At 33.6% G+C, this 20,832-nt stretch overlaps 3 protein-coding genes across 4 annotated transcripts; 2 read left to right on the top strand and 1 right to left on the bottom strand.

The window, feature by feature from the left end:
- Nucleotides 1–60: 60 nt before the first annotated feature.
- LOC117904210 (dihydropyrimidine dehydrogenase (NADP(+)), chloroplastic) lies at nucleotides 61–9,388 on the bottom strand. The gene is made up of 8 exons (XM_034816719.1): nucleotides 9,316–9,388; nucleotides 6,864–7,261; nucleotides 3,792–4,055; nucleotides 3,507–3,677; nucleotides 2,290–2,402; nucleotides 2,022–2,205; nucleotides 533–642; nucleotides 61–434 (listed from the first exon to the last, which is right to left on the bottom strand). The coding sequence occupies exons 1-8, from the start codon at nucleotides 9,386–9,388 to the stop codon at nucleotides 278–280; spliced, it is 1,470 nt and encodes a 489-aa protein (XP_034672610.1). The 3' UTR covers nucleotides 61–277.
- LOC117904547 (origin of replication complex subunit 5) lies at nucleotides 9,226–12,268 on the top strand. 2 transcript variants are annotated; one of them, XM_034817215.1, is made up of 5 exons: nucleotides 9,226–9,398; nucleotides 9,511–10,435; nucleotides 10,531–10,953; nucleotides 11,291–11,606; nucleotides 11,729–12,268. In XM_034817215.1, the coding sequence occupies exons 2-5, from the start codon at nucleotides 9,603–9,605 to the stop codon at nucleotides 11,777–11,779; spliced, it is 1,623 nt and encodes a 540-aa protein (XP_034673106.1). In that variant the 5' UTR covers nucleotides 9,226–9,398; nucleotides 9,511–9,602; the 3' UTR covers nucleotides 11,780–12,268. The 2 variants fall into 2 exon arrangements, with proteins under 2 accessions (XP_034673106.1, XP_034673105.1); XM_034817214.1 differs by having other exon boundaries at nucleotides 9,226–10,435.
- A 5,548-nt stretch (nucleotides 12,269–17,816) lies between these two features.
- Nucleotides 17,817–18,981, top strand: LOC117934387 (mitogen-activated protein kinase kinase 9). Its single transcript, XM_034856040.1, has one exon. The coding sequence runs from the start codon at nucleotides 17,871–17,873 to the stop codon at nucleotides 18,813–18,815; it is 945 nt and encodes a 314-aa protein (XP_034711931.1). The 5' UTR covers nucleotides 17,817–17,870; the 3' UTR covers nucleotides 18,816–18,981.
- Nucleotides 18,982–20,832: the final 1,851 nt, after the last annotated feature.

Below are 20,832 nucleotides of genomic sequence, written 5' to 3'. Positions count from 1 at the left end.
AGTGATCACAAATCAATCCTTAAACTACCCATTAAATCTGATTACCTAAAACCCTAGTTGTGCCATAAAACATTCAATTATTCTTCATTCATATTTATCTTAAAGTCACTGGACAAAATCCAAGAAAATATTTTCAAACAGATACACATGATATCTTCATGCAGTTGAGTTCTGTACCCAAACTTTTACAGTCTCTAAACACTTGACCAGACAAGAAAGTAGAAACCCCATTTATTTTTAAACATGCAAGGGAGAAGGCCTACCAAAGTAGAAGACTTCAGTTAGAAACCATGCTCTCACTTTCTTTCACAAAGCCATCTCCTGTCCAGTCTTTGTCAGACTGTAACCCTTGCCTGATGGCTTTCCTCTGCCGAATTGCTTCTTGCTGCCTTTGTACCAAATCTGTGTGCGTTGTAAAGTATTCAAGAGAAGCCCTAGGGAAAAAAAATAGTTCAAGTCAAGATCCGGCATTTCCTCAAATTTGTTAAAAATTGACATACAGAAAGAATTCAACTTTCAAATACATCCATACCCTCTGAAATCTTCGATGGATGAGAAATTGTGCATTTTCATGAAATCTTTTAGCTCAGAGCAAAGTTTCTTCACAAGGCCATAACCGTGCATCATAACACCAGTGCATACCTATGAGTAAAGGACAATGGCATTTTATATTCAGCATCTAAAACATAAAAGATGTACAAATCTATATAAAAAGGGATTATTAAAAAGAGAACATTTTGACAAATAATACATAGCTACAATCATATCCAAGGGAAAAAGAAAAAGGAAAATGCTATACAAAAAAAAAATGCAAATCACTTTCCATGAAAAGTTTAATAGAAATATCTCGAAATCCAGGAAATTTAAATAGAATAAAATAGTGTGCCCCTAGAATAACCAGCAACACCAAATGAAATTTTATAACACTTCTGTGCCTCTAAAGAATTTCCTATAATTGCCACCATACTTTTGCAGACCCATTTATCTACTGGACATGGTGCAGACATGGTGCCAGTAAAAATGGATAGCACAACATACACTTAATAATACATGGGCGGTATTTGGTGTTGTAGCTTTTAGAAAAATGAATCTTTTTTTAATATAACTTGTAGAAAGCATGGTCTGTTGACAATAACTGTATCCCTGAACTGCTTCTGATGCCAGAAGTATTTCAGCATCTTTTTGGCAAGAACTGAAGCAGTACAGACACCATGAACAATGATGCCCCTCTCAAGAAAAGCATTCCTAACTATTTGGTAGCAGCAATATTTACCACGATATTTTGATGACACGAAAAGAACTTTACAATAAGCTACTTTATTGCTAGCATAAAAGTAAATGTTCAAACTTATAACACAAAACCCAAATATAACAATTTTTAGTTGGGTTTATGTTCTGATATTTGTTTAAGAAAACAAGGAAAAAAAAAATAAGAGAGACAAAAGAGAGGGTAAAAGACTGCAACAAAGATTAAGAGTTATATCTCTAGCTTCTTCTATCTGTACCCAAAGTACATAAAGTATCAAAATCACCCTAATGTTGTCTAAAAAATATAAACACTGGTAACAAGACTACTTCTACCACTACCCCTCAAGCTGATGTGTTTTGTGTCACACATTCAGCTTGCTTAGAATGAGATGTGAAAACTAGCACTTTGACTACCTTAGTCAAAAATATCATCGAGTCAATCCCTGGCTGAACAAATGGAGTGCAAAGGGCCAAAATATAACTTCCTGTTTTAAGTGTCAAACAACTTCACTATGTTCAATTCTAAATTCTATTGATATCAAACAGAGTTGTGTGTAATGCTGTTGCCAGCTTCATGTCATAATACAGCTATGGGTACTTAGTCAAGAAGCTTCACCTAAAAAGGTCTATACCCAAAGGCATCTGGAGACCCCAATTGGACCACAAGCTTTCTCCACAACTGTAAGTTCTACTTCTACCCATTTATTAGAACAAGTTGTACAAGTATCAAATTGATTGATTGAGAGAGGAAAGGAATCATTTTTTTATCCAACCTGAACAGTGTTTGCTCCAAGAAGAATAAATTCGGCAGCATCACCACCTGTCTCAACACCTCCAATACCAGAGAGCGAGTAGTCCTCACCAAATTCAGCCTTCATCATTTTTGCAATGCTCATCACTTTTCCCAGTGCTATGGGATGGACTGCCTTGCAAGAATAGCCCCCAGGAGTTGAGTATCTGATAACAAAACTTATCATATAAAATTTTACAGGATGACAAATGAGTTAGTGCAAACTGTGGTGCTCAATGTAAAATGCTAACCCCTCAACACAAGGCTCAGGACGTAAGGTGTTGAGATTGATCCCCATCACACTCATGATCGTGTTAATAGCAGACACCCCCTCACATCCTGAACTCAGAGCCACCCTAGCTGGCTACACAATAGAAGTTATTCATGAGTAAAAAATTCAGCTTACATGTTGTTGCCTTAAAGAAACCAATGCTCATCATATAAAATACATCTAACAAGTAAAAGTGATTCATTTAAAAATGAAGAAAAGGGATGGCAAAAAGAAGGTACATCTTATAACATGTCATTCAGCGTATTTATATTTGATACATTGTTAAGAAAATCCATTACTAAAGGCAACTAGAGCTCCAAAGAATGACAAGTAAGCCCTGAAGGAAGAGCATGATGCGTCAAACCACATATTTCACAATGAAAATTTTAATTCAAAATAAGCAGGGAAAAGAAAACAAAAGCTACCCTCTATTAGGTCTAAAACAACTCCCTGGTTTACTTGAGGTGAATTTTCTACTGAAATACCATAAAGAGAAATGAAGACAAAGCTAACACTCAATTAGATAGAATACCACTAGTTGGTTGAGTTGAGGTGAATTTTTCTACATAAACACCAAAAAACGTAAAAAAATTTAAAAAGCATATTTTGTTTTTGTTTTCCCAGATTTTGAATAAGTTTGAAGAAGAGGAAGAAGGTTGGATTTCCAGAGAGAGGAGGGAGGAATACGGGATTGGTCTTTGGAAAACCATCAGAGAGTGTTGGAAGATTTCCAATCATGTACTAAATTTTTTTTTTGGGGCCATCGTATCCATATTAAGTTTTGGTAGGATGATTGTTGCAAAGAGCAGCCACCTAAAGATTTATTCCCAGCTTTCTTTTGTATTGCTTCCTTCAGAAATGCCTAACATACAAGGTAGCTAGGTCGTGCCTGTTAATTGATATAATCTTGGCTCAAGTTTTAAGAATTGTATCCCTCTTCTTGACATTTCAGATGCCAAAATTCAACCCAATTCAAGCATCACCAATCTAATAATGGAGTAGGAGATGCTTAAGAAGAAGCTACCTCGACCCAATCGATGGGCCACTAATTTTTTTCTGCATGCCACCCAAAGATGTGATGCTAAAACAGGCTTCTCATATATTAGGCATGTGCTAAACTTCTTCATATATAAATGCATCAAAATTGAAAAGGAGTTCCACAATAACCAGGTAGAAGAAACAACATAGCAATCCAACCTGTGTAATGTCAGTGATGTTAGGAGTCATTTTTGCCCACACCGGAACAGTGGCTTTTGCATTTATCCATCCACAAACCTCCTCCAAAAGTGCACAATCTTGCCCAACTGCAGCACCCATTTTTCTCTCTGGCATACCATGAGGACATGAAAAATTGATCTCAAGGGCATCCTAAATAACAATATCAGAATCGTCAGAATATTTAGATGATGACAGCTTCTAACTAAAGATGTATTCATTAAATAGAAGCATAGGTAGCAAAAGAAGTGATGGCTCAAGGGCATCAATTCCAGTTTGCTCAACTCGGTCGATAAGTTCTTCCCAGGCTGCTTTATCATATTCCTCCATGATTGAAGCAATAAGTATTCTATCAGGATACTCTTCTTTTAATTGCTTGAACTCTTTCAACATTGTTTCAAGAGGCCGATCGCTTATTAGTTCAATATTTTCCCACCCAATAATTTGTCCTTTGGCTGAGCCATTTGCTCCTACTCGTAGCCGGGCATACCGAGGAGTTACATTTATAACTTTGGCAGCATCCAGAGACACCTGGCAAAAATAATTTTGATAAGTAGAGACACCTGGCAAAATAATAATTTGAGAGCAAATGCCTTGCTTTCCACATAGGAATAGGTAGATAAAAAGTCTTTCTGACTCATTCCCTCAAAATTTCTGCAAATATAGATTAGTGAAAAGACATCAAGCACATAATGATACTGAAAATTGACAATAAGAGAAGAAACTTTCTGGGTTAATTTTAATAATCTGGGTAGTGCAACATGACAAACAGTCCAGGGAGATGCTAAATTCTCAGCTCAAGAGATTTAACTTAGAAGTTGTTTTCAAGCCAAAGCCAGAGGGCTTCCAGAAACAAGTCAAGCAATGTTATTAAAATCGACTCTTTGAACCAGAAAGGAGCTTGGTGTGATGCTGGTGTAGCTTCCCCAGTAGATCAGTGGTTATTTCTTTGTAATCTCAGACAAGAAGGAATTGCATAGCACTTACCCTAAACATTATTCTAATATGCACCTAGTTACATTTCCTTTTTTTTTTCCTTTTTAACCTGGTCTAATATATGGTTGTTGAGTGAACATGGAAATTCCCACAGCAACATGAACAAAGGGTGTAGTACTAAATAAATTCAATCAATTTAGAACTATTCAGAGTTGACTTTTTTTGTTTGATAGGAATTTGTCTGTAGCACCAGGTTTTAAAAGGATGGTTTTATGACTGCAAAAGGTTCTAAAACATAGAGGAAAAATTCAAAAAGTATTACCACAGAAAAATAAATTTACAATAAACAATATACAAGAATGGATCACACTGGTAATGAGTTTCCAACACAGTGCTAGAGATTTAACTTTTGCAAAAACAGGACATTTAACCATTAGTCTAAAGACAATCAATAGAGAACCAATATTTAGCAAAAAGTAGGTTTTTCAGGGATTCCTTTCTTAGAACCAGTTTGGCACATCTTTTGGGATGCCCAAAAGACTACAATTGCTTCCTCATCATCAAAGTGCTTTGAATATGTTTGGAGTCTGCGGATACATCCCAGAAATGCTTTTAGTTAAAGAGACTCAAGTACCAACAGATCTTTTCAGGGAAGCAACACCAGGGGGCTTTGTGAAAAGAGGATGCACAGAGGACCAAAATCTCTTCTCATGGAAGCAACGTCAGGGGTTCCTTAGGAAGAAGAGGATGTGCATAACAAAGTGATTTGAAAAATGAGAGGAATCTGTGGATACGTCATCCATCCTAGGCTTGAGGACCAAAATCTCTTCGCAGGGGAGCAACACCAGGGCGGTAGGTGTTCCTTTTTTAGAAGAGGACGCATTCAAATGTATCTGAAATCGAAGAAGAGGCTTGAGGATCAAAATTTCTCAAGGTGGTTCCTCTGTTAGACAAGTATACGCAGAACTAATCTGAAATTGAAGAAGAAGAAAAAGAAGGAACACCATCCTAGAAGGTACACCAATACCAAACAGGGAAAATACATTGACAGCTCCCATGACAAGTGATTAACAAAATATTCCTAAAATTTTTAGAAATAAGAATGATATCTGTTCAGATTTAAAACGTTTCCTGGCTAGCTCAGGCTTAGTTAAGCTCATTTGACAACTGTTGTGACTTGTGACTCATCAGAGCATTAAAACCAAAGTGATTCAGGACTTTGTCCAAACTTTATGACATTGGAACTATATAATTGTGAGTTCAAGGTATCCCCATCCAACTCCTCCAGAAAACCACATCCATCATCATAACTAACAACTAACATTCTTGTGATCACCACTATAGCAACCTAAGTCACCCATTTAATATTTTTATGAAGAGAAAAAAAAAAGGAACCCTGGAACCGTGCATTGTCCTGTCAAGATCTCTCTCCATTTCATCCAAATACTGTCCATCCTGCCCCAGCAATCTATCACAACACCTTTCTGCGAACATAGTTCTAAGCATCCATTTAAATCATACTGTAGTAGTCCCTGTATAACTCAGTATAAAAAAAAAATCACAAGAATTCGAAAACAGACACATTAGAATACAGAAATGAACATGATGCACAGACTATCCTGAGGAGGTGATAAGAAGTTGATTGGCAGATTGGATTATGCCGGAATTCTAATTCTCAGCATGCATGAAAAATTAGCAATGCATGCTGTAAAAATTTCAAGGTATGATCCAATACTTGAGACATGTATATGTGACAGTTCTTTTCAATTAATATCTGGCCCCTGGATAAAACATAGATCTGAGCCTGCTGACAGTGGCACGAATTGAATGAACCTAATGAGTTTTCTAATCAAGCTCCAACTTTTCATGCAATGTTTGGAAATCAGGAATAGAAAATGGGGGTGGGAAATAAATTTCTTCCCCTTTCATTAATGTGTTTGGATAGTTTTTTAGAATACGAACAAGAATCTCACTAACATTTTGATTCCTCTGTTCTACTAAGTATTGTGATTTACCTCCATTTCCATCCTGGTTACATTCCTATTCCCATATGCCAAACACGCCCTAAAATCATACACAAATGATGAAATAAAAGACTTGCATTTATGATACATCCCAACCAAATGAAATAACCAATTCTACAAAATTATTTTTGTGACTGAATCTATATGACATCAAAAACTAGAGTTCAACTAAAAGAATAACAACCAAAACTGCCACCCTAATCACCCTTTAAATCATTGATCCCTGTTCAGTTGCTAAGAAAAATTAACAAAATCAAGGGTTCGACCTCCACTGAACAGAGACTCCTACTACAAACATTCAAAAACCTCAATTCTTAGTCAACTTGCTACACTTTCCTGACAACCAAACAGACTCTCTTAAACACACAAAAAAACTCACAGTTTTGGCGATCACAGCACCCCAACCTTCATCAAAAGCCCTCTTCATGACGGTATAATTGGTCCCGGGCGGACCGGACCCGATAACAAAAGGATTCGGCATATGCAATCCATTGACAGTGACACTGAGATCAGGCTCAGCCTGACCCTCAGAAGCAAAGACCCTAAACCCAACTCTGCTGGGCCGAGCCAAACTCTGCCTGCGAACCGACCGGAAGTCCCCGCCAGAGGTTTGCCTCTGATGGGAGAGAAACTGAGAGAAGCCATAGAAAAAAAAAAAACGGGTTGAAGATGCAATGGAATCCAAATGGGTTGTGCGGAAATGAGAGAAAAATGGGCGGACACAGGAGGAATATACAGAATCGGTGATGAGTTGTCTTGGTTTTATCTGATCGGTTATTTAATTGGAAAGATTGGATCTGATGTGTACGAGAATCAGCGCATGTGGATGGACTGATGGAGGAACTATCGAGGAATGGGTTGCGTATCAACTCGAATCTTTTCACGATTTGAGTCACTTTTAATAATTTTCAAGGTGGCAGCTGTTTTTGTCGCCTGAAAACGGCGGAAAGTCAGATTCTTGGTGTGGGAAAGGCCGAGTCCAGGGAGGCACAACGTGGTGGATTTTGGGTAGCTCTAATATTAGAGAATTGGTTTGGCTTAGGAAGTTAACGTAATTTTTTGGTTAGATGTATGATTATAAATTAAATCAAATTTAACTTTGAAATCGTGCGCTCATCACAACTGCGGAAAGTCAAATTGTTGAGTTCCCAAGTGTAAAAACCTAGCTATCATCTCTAGACTCTCTAGATGGATCCAAAGATTTTAATTACAAGGGCAAAAAGAAGGTTAAGGAAGAAACAAGAAAGACTAATGAGTCAAGTTTTGGGCTTTGTGATGAATTTGTTTTTAGTCTGCGGATCAACATTGGTGTGCGGTAAAATTTAATATTTATTATTTAATTATTAAATTTAATTTTAAATTATTAATTTAAATTTTATTTTTAAAAATTGTTTTAAGTTATTAAATTAATATATTTAAATTTTTTTATTGATTTTAAGTTATAAATTTATTTATTAAACATTCATATTTAAAGTATTATAAGTTTATAAGATAATTTTAAAATATTTATTATAAAATGAGTTATGAATATTATGTCATATTTGCTAAATATATTCTCGTGTTATATGCAGGTGAATATGATTTTAAAAAATTATGAATAATTTAACTATTTTAACTTTATATTTAAAGTCACTTTTTACTTAAAACTGTGATATTAAATTATTTTATCAAATATATTTAATCTATCTAATAACTAAAATAAAATTATTAAGTGATTTTAAGTCATTAAGTTGATATACCAAATATTTTCAAAATCTATGCCTAAAAAATCCATAAAAGGAAGGGAAAGTCACTCAACAATACTCAAACATACTCCCATTATCCTCCAACATGCATTTGTGACAACTTGAATGTACCCTATTCATTGCAAAACCGATGTGAAACATAAGTTTGACTCGGGCATTTGCCAATATAGGAAGAAAAACATAAAATAGAAATAAATAAATAAAATTTAAAATAAGAAAAAAAAATAAATTATCAATATTATAAGTTTTTATGACAATTTGTGGACGATCACGCAATTACCATGTTTATATAACAATTAATCCATTAACAAGTTTATGGAACAACTAAAAGATTATATCTATTTTATCATATTTGAGGTTATATATATATATATATATATTAAGTTTTTCATTATACTCTTAAAATATCCCGTGGAATGTACATAACCTCAAAAAATACACAAATGAGGGGTTTTTTTTTTATTTCTTATTTTATCATTATCATAACATGTAAAATAATTTATTTGATCACAATATTTACATATCAAACAAAATATTTTTGTTACAAGACATAGACCATTAAATAAAAATAAAAACAAATAGTATCAAAGTATATAAGAATAAATAAATGAGATTAGGATATAAATAATAAAATCTAAAAATATACATAATACATAATTTCATCCGCAATGTATTTAGATAGTGAGTATCGAAAAAATGCACTTTAATATTATAAGTTCTCGAGTTTGATCCATAAAATTTTACAAGGGATTTCAGTTTTTTTTTATTGGTATTGGGTCGCTTTTTTCACATCATACGGTTACATAGACTCTTCTTAAGTTTAATAAAGAGGTTTTTGATTAACAACATTAAACAGGATAAATTAAAATGTATTTTTAGAAAACAATTTAGACTGAATTTGGAAGTAATCGCCTGCACTTCACCGCATTGGATATAAACTTTTTGGCGGGAAAAGCGAAGCAGAGGAAAATAGATCCGCTGTTTTCTTCAAGGGATTTTTGGAGGAATTTCTGAAGGTGAGTTATACCGCTCGTTGCCGCCGTCCGCCCATCACGTCCTCTCGCCGTCAACACAGGTGCCGCACACCTTTGCCTCTGGGGCCGTCCAAACCCTCAACATAAACTGCCAAGTCCGGCGGGGGCTTCATTGGTAGCGCCATCCAGTTTGGGGTATCGAGTTTTCTGTGCTTGCCCCACTTTTTTTTTTATTAGAAATGTTTTGATTTCGGGGCTTTCTGTGTTGTTTTTACTTGTCTGAAATGGGGTTTCGTTGATTGATCAGAAGAGACGTATCTTCTCTATCTGTAAACTCATAGGGCAAAGAGGGTTTTTTTGAGTGATCTGAAGAAAGTTAGCTTCTGCGCCTGTGAAGACATGGGCAAAGAGGAAAGCCCACAAATTACCAGAAGAACAACCCGATCCTCCTCTTCCACCCCCATTCTAAAGAATGGCGAGGAAACAACAAAAACAAGTGAACCCCACCCTCTTACAATCAATGACCTTGTATTTGGAGGGGAACCCATAAAATTGGATGAACTACTATCTAGTTTCCCTGGCAGAAGGATTCAAATTCTCGAGCTCATGCGTCTGTTGGGTCCTTTGAACTCTCCTATGCTTCCTCTCCTTCTTTATGGAGGTACCTCTACAGGAAAAACCAGCATAATTCTTCAGATATTCAGACATCTCAACCGTCCATTTGTTTACTCAAGCTGTCTTACATGTTACAGTCCCCGGATATTGTTTGAATCCATCATGAACCAGCTGTTGCTTCATAGAAAGAATGCAGACAGTGGTTATGCGAGCGCAAAGCGCTGTGAAAGGCCATCTGATTTTGTTGTTTTCCTTCGGGAAGCCTTAACTAATGTTTTGAATACTCTCAAGGGGAACTCAGGGAAATCAAGCTCAAGGAAGCTGGCGGGACAGGCTAATGGAAGGATGATTTACTTGATATTTGACAATTTGGAGCTTGTTCGAGAATGGGATAAAAGTTCTAGTATATTGCCATTTCTCTTTGAGCTTTATGATATTCTAAATATGCCTGAGGTGGGTCTGATCTTTATCAGTAAGGTGTCACCTGATGCATATTACTCAGATAGAGGTTATGTTGAACCTATCCCGATTCTTTTTCCTGATTATACAGAGGATGGTCTTCGCCAAATCTTCATGAGGAACCAAGCAAACCCAAAGCTCTATTCCTCTTTTCTTGAGTAAGAATTGCCTGTTTTTTTCTCTAATTTGCCAACTTGATCTTTTACTTCATGTGATTTAATCAATGAAATTGTTGCTGTTTCTTGTCAAACAGTGTTGTATTAAGGACTTTCTCTAGAATTACTAGACGGGTTGATGAGTTATCTACTGCCTTTTCACCATTATTTAAAAAATACTGTGAACCCTTGAGTGATCCTGGACTTGTTCCCAATGAAGACACGAAGAGAAAGCTGTTTAGCCACCTTCAACCACATCTTGCTCCTGCTCTGAATGAAATATTTAAAGTTCAATCTCAGCCTTCCCCTGAAGTTGAAGCCAAGCAGGAGAAAGCGAGGCGGAAAAGCAATGCAAACAAATTGGGAGGTCGTGAAGCTTTTGATGAGATCGATTTCCATATGTCTACTTCTGCAAAATATCTTATTATTTCGGCATTCCTTGCTTCAAGAAACCCGGCTACCCTCGATGCATCACTATTTGATTCCACTGGGGGTTCTGATAATCGGAAACGAAAGAGGAAGTAAGCATATTAACAATTGTGATATTTAATGTGTTATATAATGTAGTCTAGAGCGATACAATTCAGGTTGTAGAGCTATTTAAGTACTGTAGTTGTATTCATCAACATTGCTATATATAAATTTATTAGCTAATGTCCTGATTGTTCCAATAGAATCATTTTCTTGCAAAGATTTATTATCATAGGGTTTAATTTGCAAGTTTCTTCCAGGAATTCTTGCTCTTTCCATCAGTTGTCCCATTGAAAATCTAATTATTAATTATTTGAATGTTACATGTTATTGGTACCACACCTTGAAATATAAATCTCATCTTGCGATTGATCTCTTCCTTCTCAGGAGTTCTGAAAAATCAATGGAGCAGAAAGAAACAGCAGAGCAGGAATTGCTTATGAAGGGACCTGGAACTTTCCCATTGGAGAGATTATTGGCCATATTTCAGTGTCTCACATCTGTGGTAGAAAGTTCACTGGGTGAAGACCAACAAATAAATGAAGGCTTGGGAGCTGGTAATGGGGATAGTGGTCTAATGTCTGATGTTCTTTTGCAGCTATCCAGTCTCTGTAATGCTAATTTTATTAGCAAAGGAGGGAGCTGCCCATTAGAAGGCTCAACCCGATACCGAGCTACCATTTCTGAAGATCTGACTCTGAAGGTCAGCTATGAAATATGTTTTCTTGAACATTTCCATTATTTCTTTCAGCTATAACAAAATCAAGCTCTATTCATTATTTTTACTATCTTGTTCATCAATTTGCCGTGTTTGAATATTGACAGGTAGCAAGGAGCCTAAAGTTCCCTCTCTCAAAGTACTTGTATAGAGGATAATATCTGAGGCGGAAAGCTATTTGTAGTGGGCTCAAATTATTCTCAGGGGTCTGTCAAAGAGAAAATTGAGAACAATAAAGTCATATTGCTGGTAACTTTGAATTTAAACAGCTGCCAGAATGCTGAACCATGATTGTCATTTTCAGTACACATGGTTTGATGATTGAAAAAAGTTGGTAACGAGGGAGAAACAACTAGAGAAAAGAAGAATGATGCATTGATCCAAATAATCTATATGTCTGCTCTCCATGTATTGCAATTTACTAGAGTTTAGCTAATCATACTCATGTCTAATTCTGTTTCTCCTGTTTTGTAGAATTTTAGCTTCAAAGAAAGGAATGTGCTGAATTTTCTACTCATTCTTGTAAACTTTTCAACTCCCTTGTTACCATTACTCCCACATCATGCTCATGACACATCTCATTTTTAGTTTGATTGAACTTGAAATTATTACATAGTGACCATAGTTCTTTGTCCTTGCACAGAGTATATCAAATCATTACATTGCATTTTCATAGCACTTTAATTTTTCATAAAAAATTGTGTATCTATATATGTGTTATATTGTTTCTGGCTCATGCTTCTTGATTGTGTTCAACTATGAACAATTTACTTCTTTCAGCCCAGTGATGGGTGTGTTCTTAGAGTGACCATTGTTCATGGCCTCAACTGAACTTTGTACAAGCTACTGGCCGTAACCATTTTCAGGAAAGGTTAGCAGAATGGTGCTATGAGCTATATGACAGGTGCCACCTCTCAAACATCAGATTTGAGTAGCTGAACAAAGGGCTTGGTAACCCATTTATTCATTCTGTGCAATGTTTTATTACATCTGATTGATTGTTGAAGAGCTTTATGCTATGTTTGACTGCATGCTAAATCTCTTTAAAGCAAGGGGTTATGATGCTAATTTTGCTTTTTGTGAGTGAAGTTGGGAGTAAGATGCCTTTCCAGAAGAGACTGAGAAAGACAGATCAGAAATTTAAGTGTTCATATATTTATCCTCTTCTCTTAATCCTTTCTAAAAAACATTTCACTAGAGTTATAGCCGCAACATTCATCTGGTTCTTACATAATTAGGACATCAAAAGAACTTGTTCCATTTCAATGTTCGAATAAAGGTTGACTTACACTTAAATCTCTTAACAATAAGCTTATAAGTTTCAAAAGTTTCTCTCCTCTCCTTGTATGTTTTAATGGCCACAAGCCCACTTCTAACCCAAACTCAAAGAGGTAGAACCTAGAAAAAGCCCAAAAAGATTGGTGGCCTCATGTGCAAAAGAGAATACCTATATTTGGTTCCAAAAAATAGTGAGAAAAGAAAAAGAAAATTAATAAAAAAAAATTCAGATAATATTTTTTTAGTTTAAAAAAAATATATTTTAAAAGATAATTATATTAGAATAATTAAAAATAAAGTATAAAACATAAAAATTATTTATAAAACATATTTAAAAATAGATTAAACTTTTGTTATATAAAATATCAAATAATGGATTTCAAAAACTATTTTTTAAGAATATTTTCAAAAAAAATGTCATCAATGACCCAATAGCTTTGAGAAATAGTATAAAAATATGAGACCAATAAGACAAAATGAGAGAAAGATGTGAATTATGGAGACCCTTTTGGGCATTTTAGTAAAACCCTTGGTAAATAATGGTACTATATTGAATTTGAATGACATCATGGATGATCAGTGGCGACTGGCGAGTTGTCTGCAAGTGGGGAGATAGGGAAAGATTGGTGCCCACGTTCGTAATGTACTAGTGCCTAGTCCTAGTGGTGGTGCCTTTGATTTTGATTTTGACTTCTTTTCTCCCCAGATCGAAGCTTTCCCGGAACTCCTCATTCCCACTTCCCTGCCCCACCCACCTAATATATTATCATGCTTATATTTGTTGGAGGCTACGGAGTCCATTTTGGAAAATTTTGAGCCATCAAATCCATACTCCACCAATTTTAAAATTTGACCGTTTGGTTGATTGTTAGAAAATTTAAGAAATAAATAAATTAATTAAAAGTTTGGAGGGCCCACTTATTGGAAGAATGCATGCACATAGTTCAAATGATGGAAAGAAGATGACCTTTTGGGGGCTAATGAATGCCCAAATGATATCTACTTAGAATTCATAATATCGGCATGTTTTGCTTTGCTAATAAAATATAACCAATTAAAAGTGAGCAAGTTTTATTTTATTTTATTTTATTTTATTTAATATTGATCACGCTCTCATTTCATTGTGTATTTTAATCTTATTTATTTATATTTAATTTTATTTTTCGTGATATGATATTGAACTCAAAATTTAAATATTTTATATTTATTATTAAGTTTATACCAATAAATAAAACCCTAAATTTTGAAAGTTAAAAAATATTATACTAAATTCAAAGCTCAAGAGTCCATTTGAAAACTGTTTTTAATTTTTTTTTTCAAAACAAAAAAAGATGTATTTGATAATAAAAACTTGTTTTTTGTTTCTATTCTTAAAAAAAAATAATAAGTTATTTTTGAAATATATATTTTAATTATTTTTTTTATTGTTTTCACTTGCTTTTTTATAATTATTTTAAAAAATAATTATATAAACATATAAAATAATTAAAAATAAAACACTAAATATAAAAATTATATTTAAAAATAAATTAAAACATTTTAGATTTTCAAATATACTTTTATTATGCAAAAATTAGAGAATAATTTTTAAAAATTATTCTTAAAAACTATTTCTTAATATTATTTTTTAAAACGGTTATCAAACATATTCTAAACTTTTGAAATGTATGATTGAATCTGGATTATTGAATGAACACGCAAGAATATGAGAATTAAATATAAAAATAAAATAAAATATGATAGAAGACATGAAATTTAAATATAAAGTGGTGGAACCATCTATTTATTTCTTGATACCAAACCTGTCGGCTCATCAGGGAGGGGGCGGCTGGATATTCCCATTTTCTATTTTTGTCAAGATAATATTGCAAGTTGCATTGTCGATGGGAGAGGAGCCCATCCGAACAGAAAAAAAAAATATAAATGAAAAGGTGGAGTCCAACATCAAGCCCACCAAAAATTATTGAGAATTCTTTGCCATTGTCCCATCATCCTCACGACTTCACATATTTTATTTCACAAAAAAAAATAAAAAATGGAAACTAGTAATATTTTAACTTTTGGTTTCCATGCTCAATGATTTGAACCCATTTTCAAGTAGTTAATTTTGGTCTTTTCTCTTTCTTTTTTTTTTTTTTACTTTTTTTTTTAGCATATTATAATTCAATATCCTTCCCTTACAAATTTATGGGAGGCATAAAGGACCCACAATTTGAACACTTTTTTAAAAAATAAAAAATAAAAAATGCTCATTACTTTTAGGGGGTGTTTGATAAACGAGAATAGGTAGTGAGAATAGACATCTCATTTATTTTCTCTCTTATTCAAAATTATTCAGATAAAAATCAAATCCAACTTACAAGTCGGATTTGAATTCATTAAAAGTATGTGGTATTCTGATTCATTAAACTCATTTTACAATATAAAATAACCTAAATTTACCATTTTACCATTTTATCTCATTTTTCAAGTCCGATGCTTATCTTCTTTGCAAAGTTTGAGACTCATTCATCATCCACTTCTATGCAAGAAGTGATTCTTCCAAACTGAATCAATAAAACCTTTCATGTCATTTAGAAAAAAAAAATTCAATTTCTAATTTATAGGGTTTTAAATGAAATTTGAATTCTTTTATTTCCTCCTTTGGAAATAGGAAAAACATTTATTAGCTTTGAGAATTTAAATATTATAATAAATATTTTTTTCTCTTTTTTTGTAAAATATAATATTATAACTACTTAAGCATGACAAATTATTCAAATTTTTAATAAAAATGATGATTAAATACTTGTACATTAGGGTTATATGATTTTTATGGTTAATTTGTTATTTATTGAGTATATATATATATATATATATATATATATTAGTCTTATTATTTAATAACAAAAAAACTCTCAAAAATATTATTTTTAAATAAATATATATATATATTAAACTATATGGAAATATATTATTGTAAATTTATTTCTTTTTCATTTTCATTCATATTATTATCAAACATTGGAATGAAAACAAATAATCAATCCAATCTTGCATTCCTAAGTTCATCAAAATAATAGAAATATAATCATCAAATTCATTTATATCCACTGAGAAATAGGAATGGAAACAAAATATTCATTTCCATTTCTTATTCCGATTTACCAAACACTCCCTTAGTTTATTACTTCTTATTTACATTTCATTTAGAAACCATTTTATCGATTAATATACTTTTACATATTGTGTTTTTATTAAAAATGTCTTTAAAGATAATCACATGGTATTTAAATGTAAATAAAAAAAAGTGTTACTATAATATTTTTTTGATAATGAGTTACACAATAAATAAAAATACATATTTGAAAAACCATCTAAATTGATTTTTTAATTTTTAAAAGGATTTTTTAATGTTTGTCAAGTACTTAATTTTCATTATAAAAAAAAAATCATTTTCAAGCATTACAAAATAGTTTCGTCCCTTTTAAAATTACCTTCAAACAAGCTTTTATAACATAATGATGAACGAGGATTTGGATAGTTACTTAAACATTAAAAACAACTTTTGAAATTAAACGTAACTTCTAAAGTGTTATTTTTAATTAGATAGGGAGAAAGTTCATAATGCCATATATGTATAGGTTTTTTTTTAATTTTATAGATACGTTTTAAAGTAATGAGGGTTTCTTTCAGCCTAGCGCAGATAATGTCTATATTATCATAATCCCGTATGACACAATTAGGATAATTATATCTACGTAAGAATTATTCTAATATCATATATCAGATAATGAAAAAAGTTTATAGTATTATACAATAATAACTCACGTTATATAAGTATAATCTTTTAAAATCAAGTAAACACATTTAAAGTCACGTTGGATTATCTTTCTCACAAGTGAGTAATATTAAATTTTGAAATATATGAAACAAAATACCGAAGACAGAAAACTATGTTCTTCTCGAATCAAACAAACATGTTTAACCCTACGTTTTGTCTTAATTATTTTTATTCTATATAATTCTTTAATATTTCGTTGACGATCAATTAATAGGTCTCCCTATAAACCCACCATAGAGGATAAGTTGCTGCGCACATAGGAAGACACTAGTGGTTTTAGAACGACTCTGTGTATCCACGTGTCTCATCATTAGAAGCCAACTTCTCTTTTAACTCAATTTATTATATTTTATTACACCCTTTGTTTATGAATTGATTTATATATACTAAAATTTATGTGCTCTAAATCCATAATGCTGACTTAGAATAATTTTGCGACTTAAAAGATTCATATTTTTTTCCTCAAACATAAAAGGAGGAAAATATTTCTATTGGTAGAAAAACATGACAAGAAAATCATAACGTGTTGGAAATAATTTCCACCGGGAATTCATGAAACCCATGGAATAATGCTAGATTTGGAGCCATTCTGCATGACGTCATCCATGATGACTCCCGAAATTAAATTGAATTGAACTAATTGATTTTATTTTTTAATTTAATGAATTCAAATTTTTAATGAAACAAAATTATATTTTAATATTAAAAATTAAATTAATCAAATTATTAGGTAAGAGTTTTAACATGTGCTTGTAATTTTGGAAAATAATTTATTAATATAACTCAAGTTGGAGTTAGTGATATTAATAGCCCCGGCCGTCACGCCAACTATGATAAAGCTAAGAGAAACGACGACTCCAGTTGCCATGGGGACTGGTGGTTGCCCATTCCATCACGTGGGGTTAAGAACATTAAACATAAACCAACTCCACCAATAAAGAGACGCCATTTAGTCATTTGAAATAGCTGAACAATGAAAAATAGTGGGGCCCACTGGAGTACCTGCCTTTCGACGTGGTTTCGATGCCCCACGGCGGCCTCCACGCACGTGCTTTCTTCATCCCACTTATATAACCCCAAGTCTCAAGAGGAAAGGAAAAAGAAAAACGTTATCAACTATAGCCTCATCCATCGGCGCAAGTTAGCACATGGCAGTAGTCCGAGACCGCCGGCAGCTCAACCTCCGCCTCCCCTTGCCTGAAATCTCCGAGCGCCGTCCCCGATTCCCACTTCCCCTTCCTCCCACCAATCTCCCGTTCTCCTCCGGCGCCACTACCGCCGCCGACCTTGAGAAGATCGAAGTGATCGGCCACGGGAACGGCGGCACCGTCTACAAGGTCCAGCACAAGCGCACTGCAGCGAACTACGCGCTCAAGGTGGTCCACGGCGACTGCGACCCCACCGTCCGCCGTCAGGTGTTGCGGGAGATGGAGATCCTCCGATTTACGGACTCGCCGTTTGTGGTCCAGTGTCACGGCATCTTCCAGAAGCCCTCCGGCGACATCGCGATTTTAATGGAGTACATGGACGCCGGCACCCTAAAAACCCTCCTGGAAACCAAAGGCACTTTCTCGGAAGTGGATCTCGCTGGCGTCGCCGGTCAGGTGCTGAACGGCCTCAGTTACCTCCATAGCCACAAGATCATCCACAGAGACATCAAACCCGCAAATCTTTTGGTGAACGGGAACATGGAGGTGAAGATCGCCGATTTCGGAGTGAGCAAGATCATGCGCCGCATGCTCGACTCTTGCAACTCCTACGTGGGCACCTGCGCCTACATGAGCCCGGAGCGGTTCGACCCCGACTCCCACGGCTCCAATTACGACGGCTACTCCGGCGATATCTGGAGCTTAGGTCTCACCCTATTAGAACTCTACGTCGGTCACTTTCCCTTACTGCCGGCCGGACAGAAGCCGGACTGGGCAACACTCATGTGCGCCATATGCTTCGGCGAGGAGCCGGCGCTGCCAGAGGGCGTATCGGAGGAGTTCCGGAACTTCATCGAGTGTTGTCTACAGAAGGATTCAACAAAGAGGTGGACGGCGGCTCAGCTTCTATCGCATCCGTTCATCTGTAAACAATCTGTCATCTGAGCCGATTATCCGATCTGACCTTCAAAAAACGAGATCGATGATCTGGAGTTGTGTATATACCAATCGGAATCAGAATCAGAATCTTCTGTATTTTTTGTTCACAGTAAATCAGATGCGAAAAGAGAAGCTTAGATTCAATTAAATCTTCCTTTTATCATTTTTCGAATCCACTGGTTCCTTTCTAACGATAATATCTGATCTAATTCTACTCTCATCGGAATCGAATTAAAAACACTATCCATATCATATTGAATCAAATCATACAATTTTGCTTTAGATAATGAATCAGCCGTCGGCACAGGATAAAGAATAGTCTTTCGGGAAATTTTTATTCTTTTTTTCCCTCATATTTTCAAAAATTCAATTTTAAAGGTTATATTTGGTTTTCGAAATTTTGAAAGAAAAATAAAATTAATTAAAAACTTACGTATTTTTAAAATAAATAATTTTGCTTTATTTATTTATTTATTTTTGGATAAGCCAAGCTCTGACGTGTACGCTCCCGAACAATGCATCTGGCTCTTACTTTGCACCCAATTTGTCGGTTCCCCCGGCCCCTCCACTTGCTGCCAAACGCCCAGTCCGTCAGATCAATAGAGCCTTTTTCCATATCACGTGTTGCTTGTGTGATATTTTGCTTTTCTTTAATATTTTTCTATCAATTTTATATTTTATTTTATATATATATATTTTAAAACTAAATCGAATACTACGATTTAAAGTCTATCAGTTTTAATTTATTTTATAATCAAATTTCACGTAGTTTGGTCCATGAATAAATGGGAATAAAGGAAGAAAAATCAATTTTTTTTAAAAAAATATGTTCTCATTATAGTGTTTTAATAAATATTATTTTATTAAAATTCAAACTCTTATAACATGTTTGATAATTATTTTTAAAATAATTTTTTATTTTTTAAAACAAAAAATAAGAGAATATTTTACAAATCATAAAACATAAAATGATTCTCTATTTTTGAAAATAAAAAATAAATATTTTTTAAAATTATTTTTATTTGTTTTTAAATATAAATTTAATTTTAGAATTAAGAATGATTAAAAATAAAGTAGATTTGTTTTTATTTGAAGATATAGAAATTGGGTTAGAAACATTTTGACTTATCATACATGTGTTTGTTTTATCAAACATTTAAAACTGTTTCCAATAATTAATTTTCGAAATTGTTTTATAAAACAGTTGCGGAATAAATTCATATTTAAAATATTAGAAAAACACTCGTAGTCATACTCTTAATTTAAAGTATTTAGAAATGATTTCAAATCTTAAGGCAAATAAAATCACATTTAAACAATAGTAATTTGAGGGCTACGTGTAGGATGGAAACAAATGGGTCCATTAAAAAAAGGAGATAGGAAGTTGGATAGCAACTGCCACTCTTCATTAATTTGTATTTCCAACTTTTTGTGAATTGGGTCATGGCTGGGGTGGGCTTCCTATGTAGCATCCACCCTTGCAACTTGCCACATCAATGCAATTAATATAAAGAAGATATTATGTCTTCTACATCCACGTCACTATCCCCCAAATCTCTTTTATTATTATTATTATTATTATTATTATTTTATTTCCTTCTAATATTTGAAATCACACCTCATATATACTTCCCAATAAGTGGGCCTCCAAATTTGAATTTATCAGTAGCAGCTCAATTTATACCAATTTTCAATCCAAGAAAGAGTTTGTCAAACATGAGGGCTCAACGGAAAATAATTTCAAAATATGTTTGGATTTTTAATGGAAAATGTAAAAAAAATAAAAATTAAAAAATAGATTTAAAATAAATACTTCTCAAAATTCACATTAAAAAAGGTAAATAACTTGAAATCACGTCATTTTGTAACTAGTTTTAATTATATTTAATCTTTCATAACTAATAGCAACGTATAAAAAAATATTTTTTATAATTTTTTTTAACATTTTTTTTAAGTCAAATATAAAGCTAAAGTTTGGTTTTAAATAAACCATAAGGGTATATATCGAATAAAATATTCGAAT

This window comes from Vitis riparia, chromosome 17 (genome assembly GCF_004353265.1).
Source record: "Vitis riparia cultivar Riparia Gloire de Montpellier isolate 1030 chromosome 17, EGFV_Vit.rip_1.0, whole genome shotgun sequence".
NCBI classification, from domain to species: domain Eukaryota; kingdom Viridiplantae; phylum Streptophyta; class Magnoliopsida; order Vitales; family Vitaceae; genus Vitis; species Vitis riparia.
This window is presented reverse-complemented; position numbering and strand designations above follow the sequence as displayed.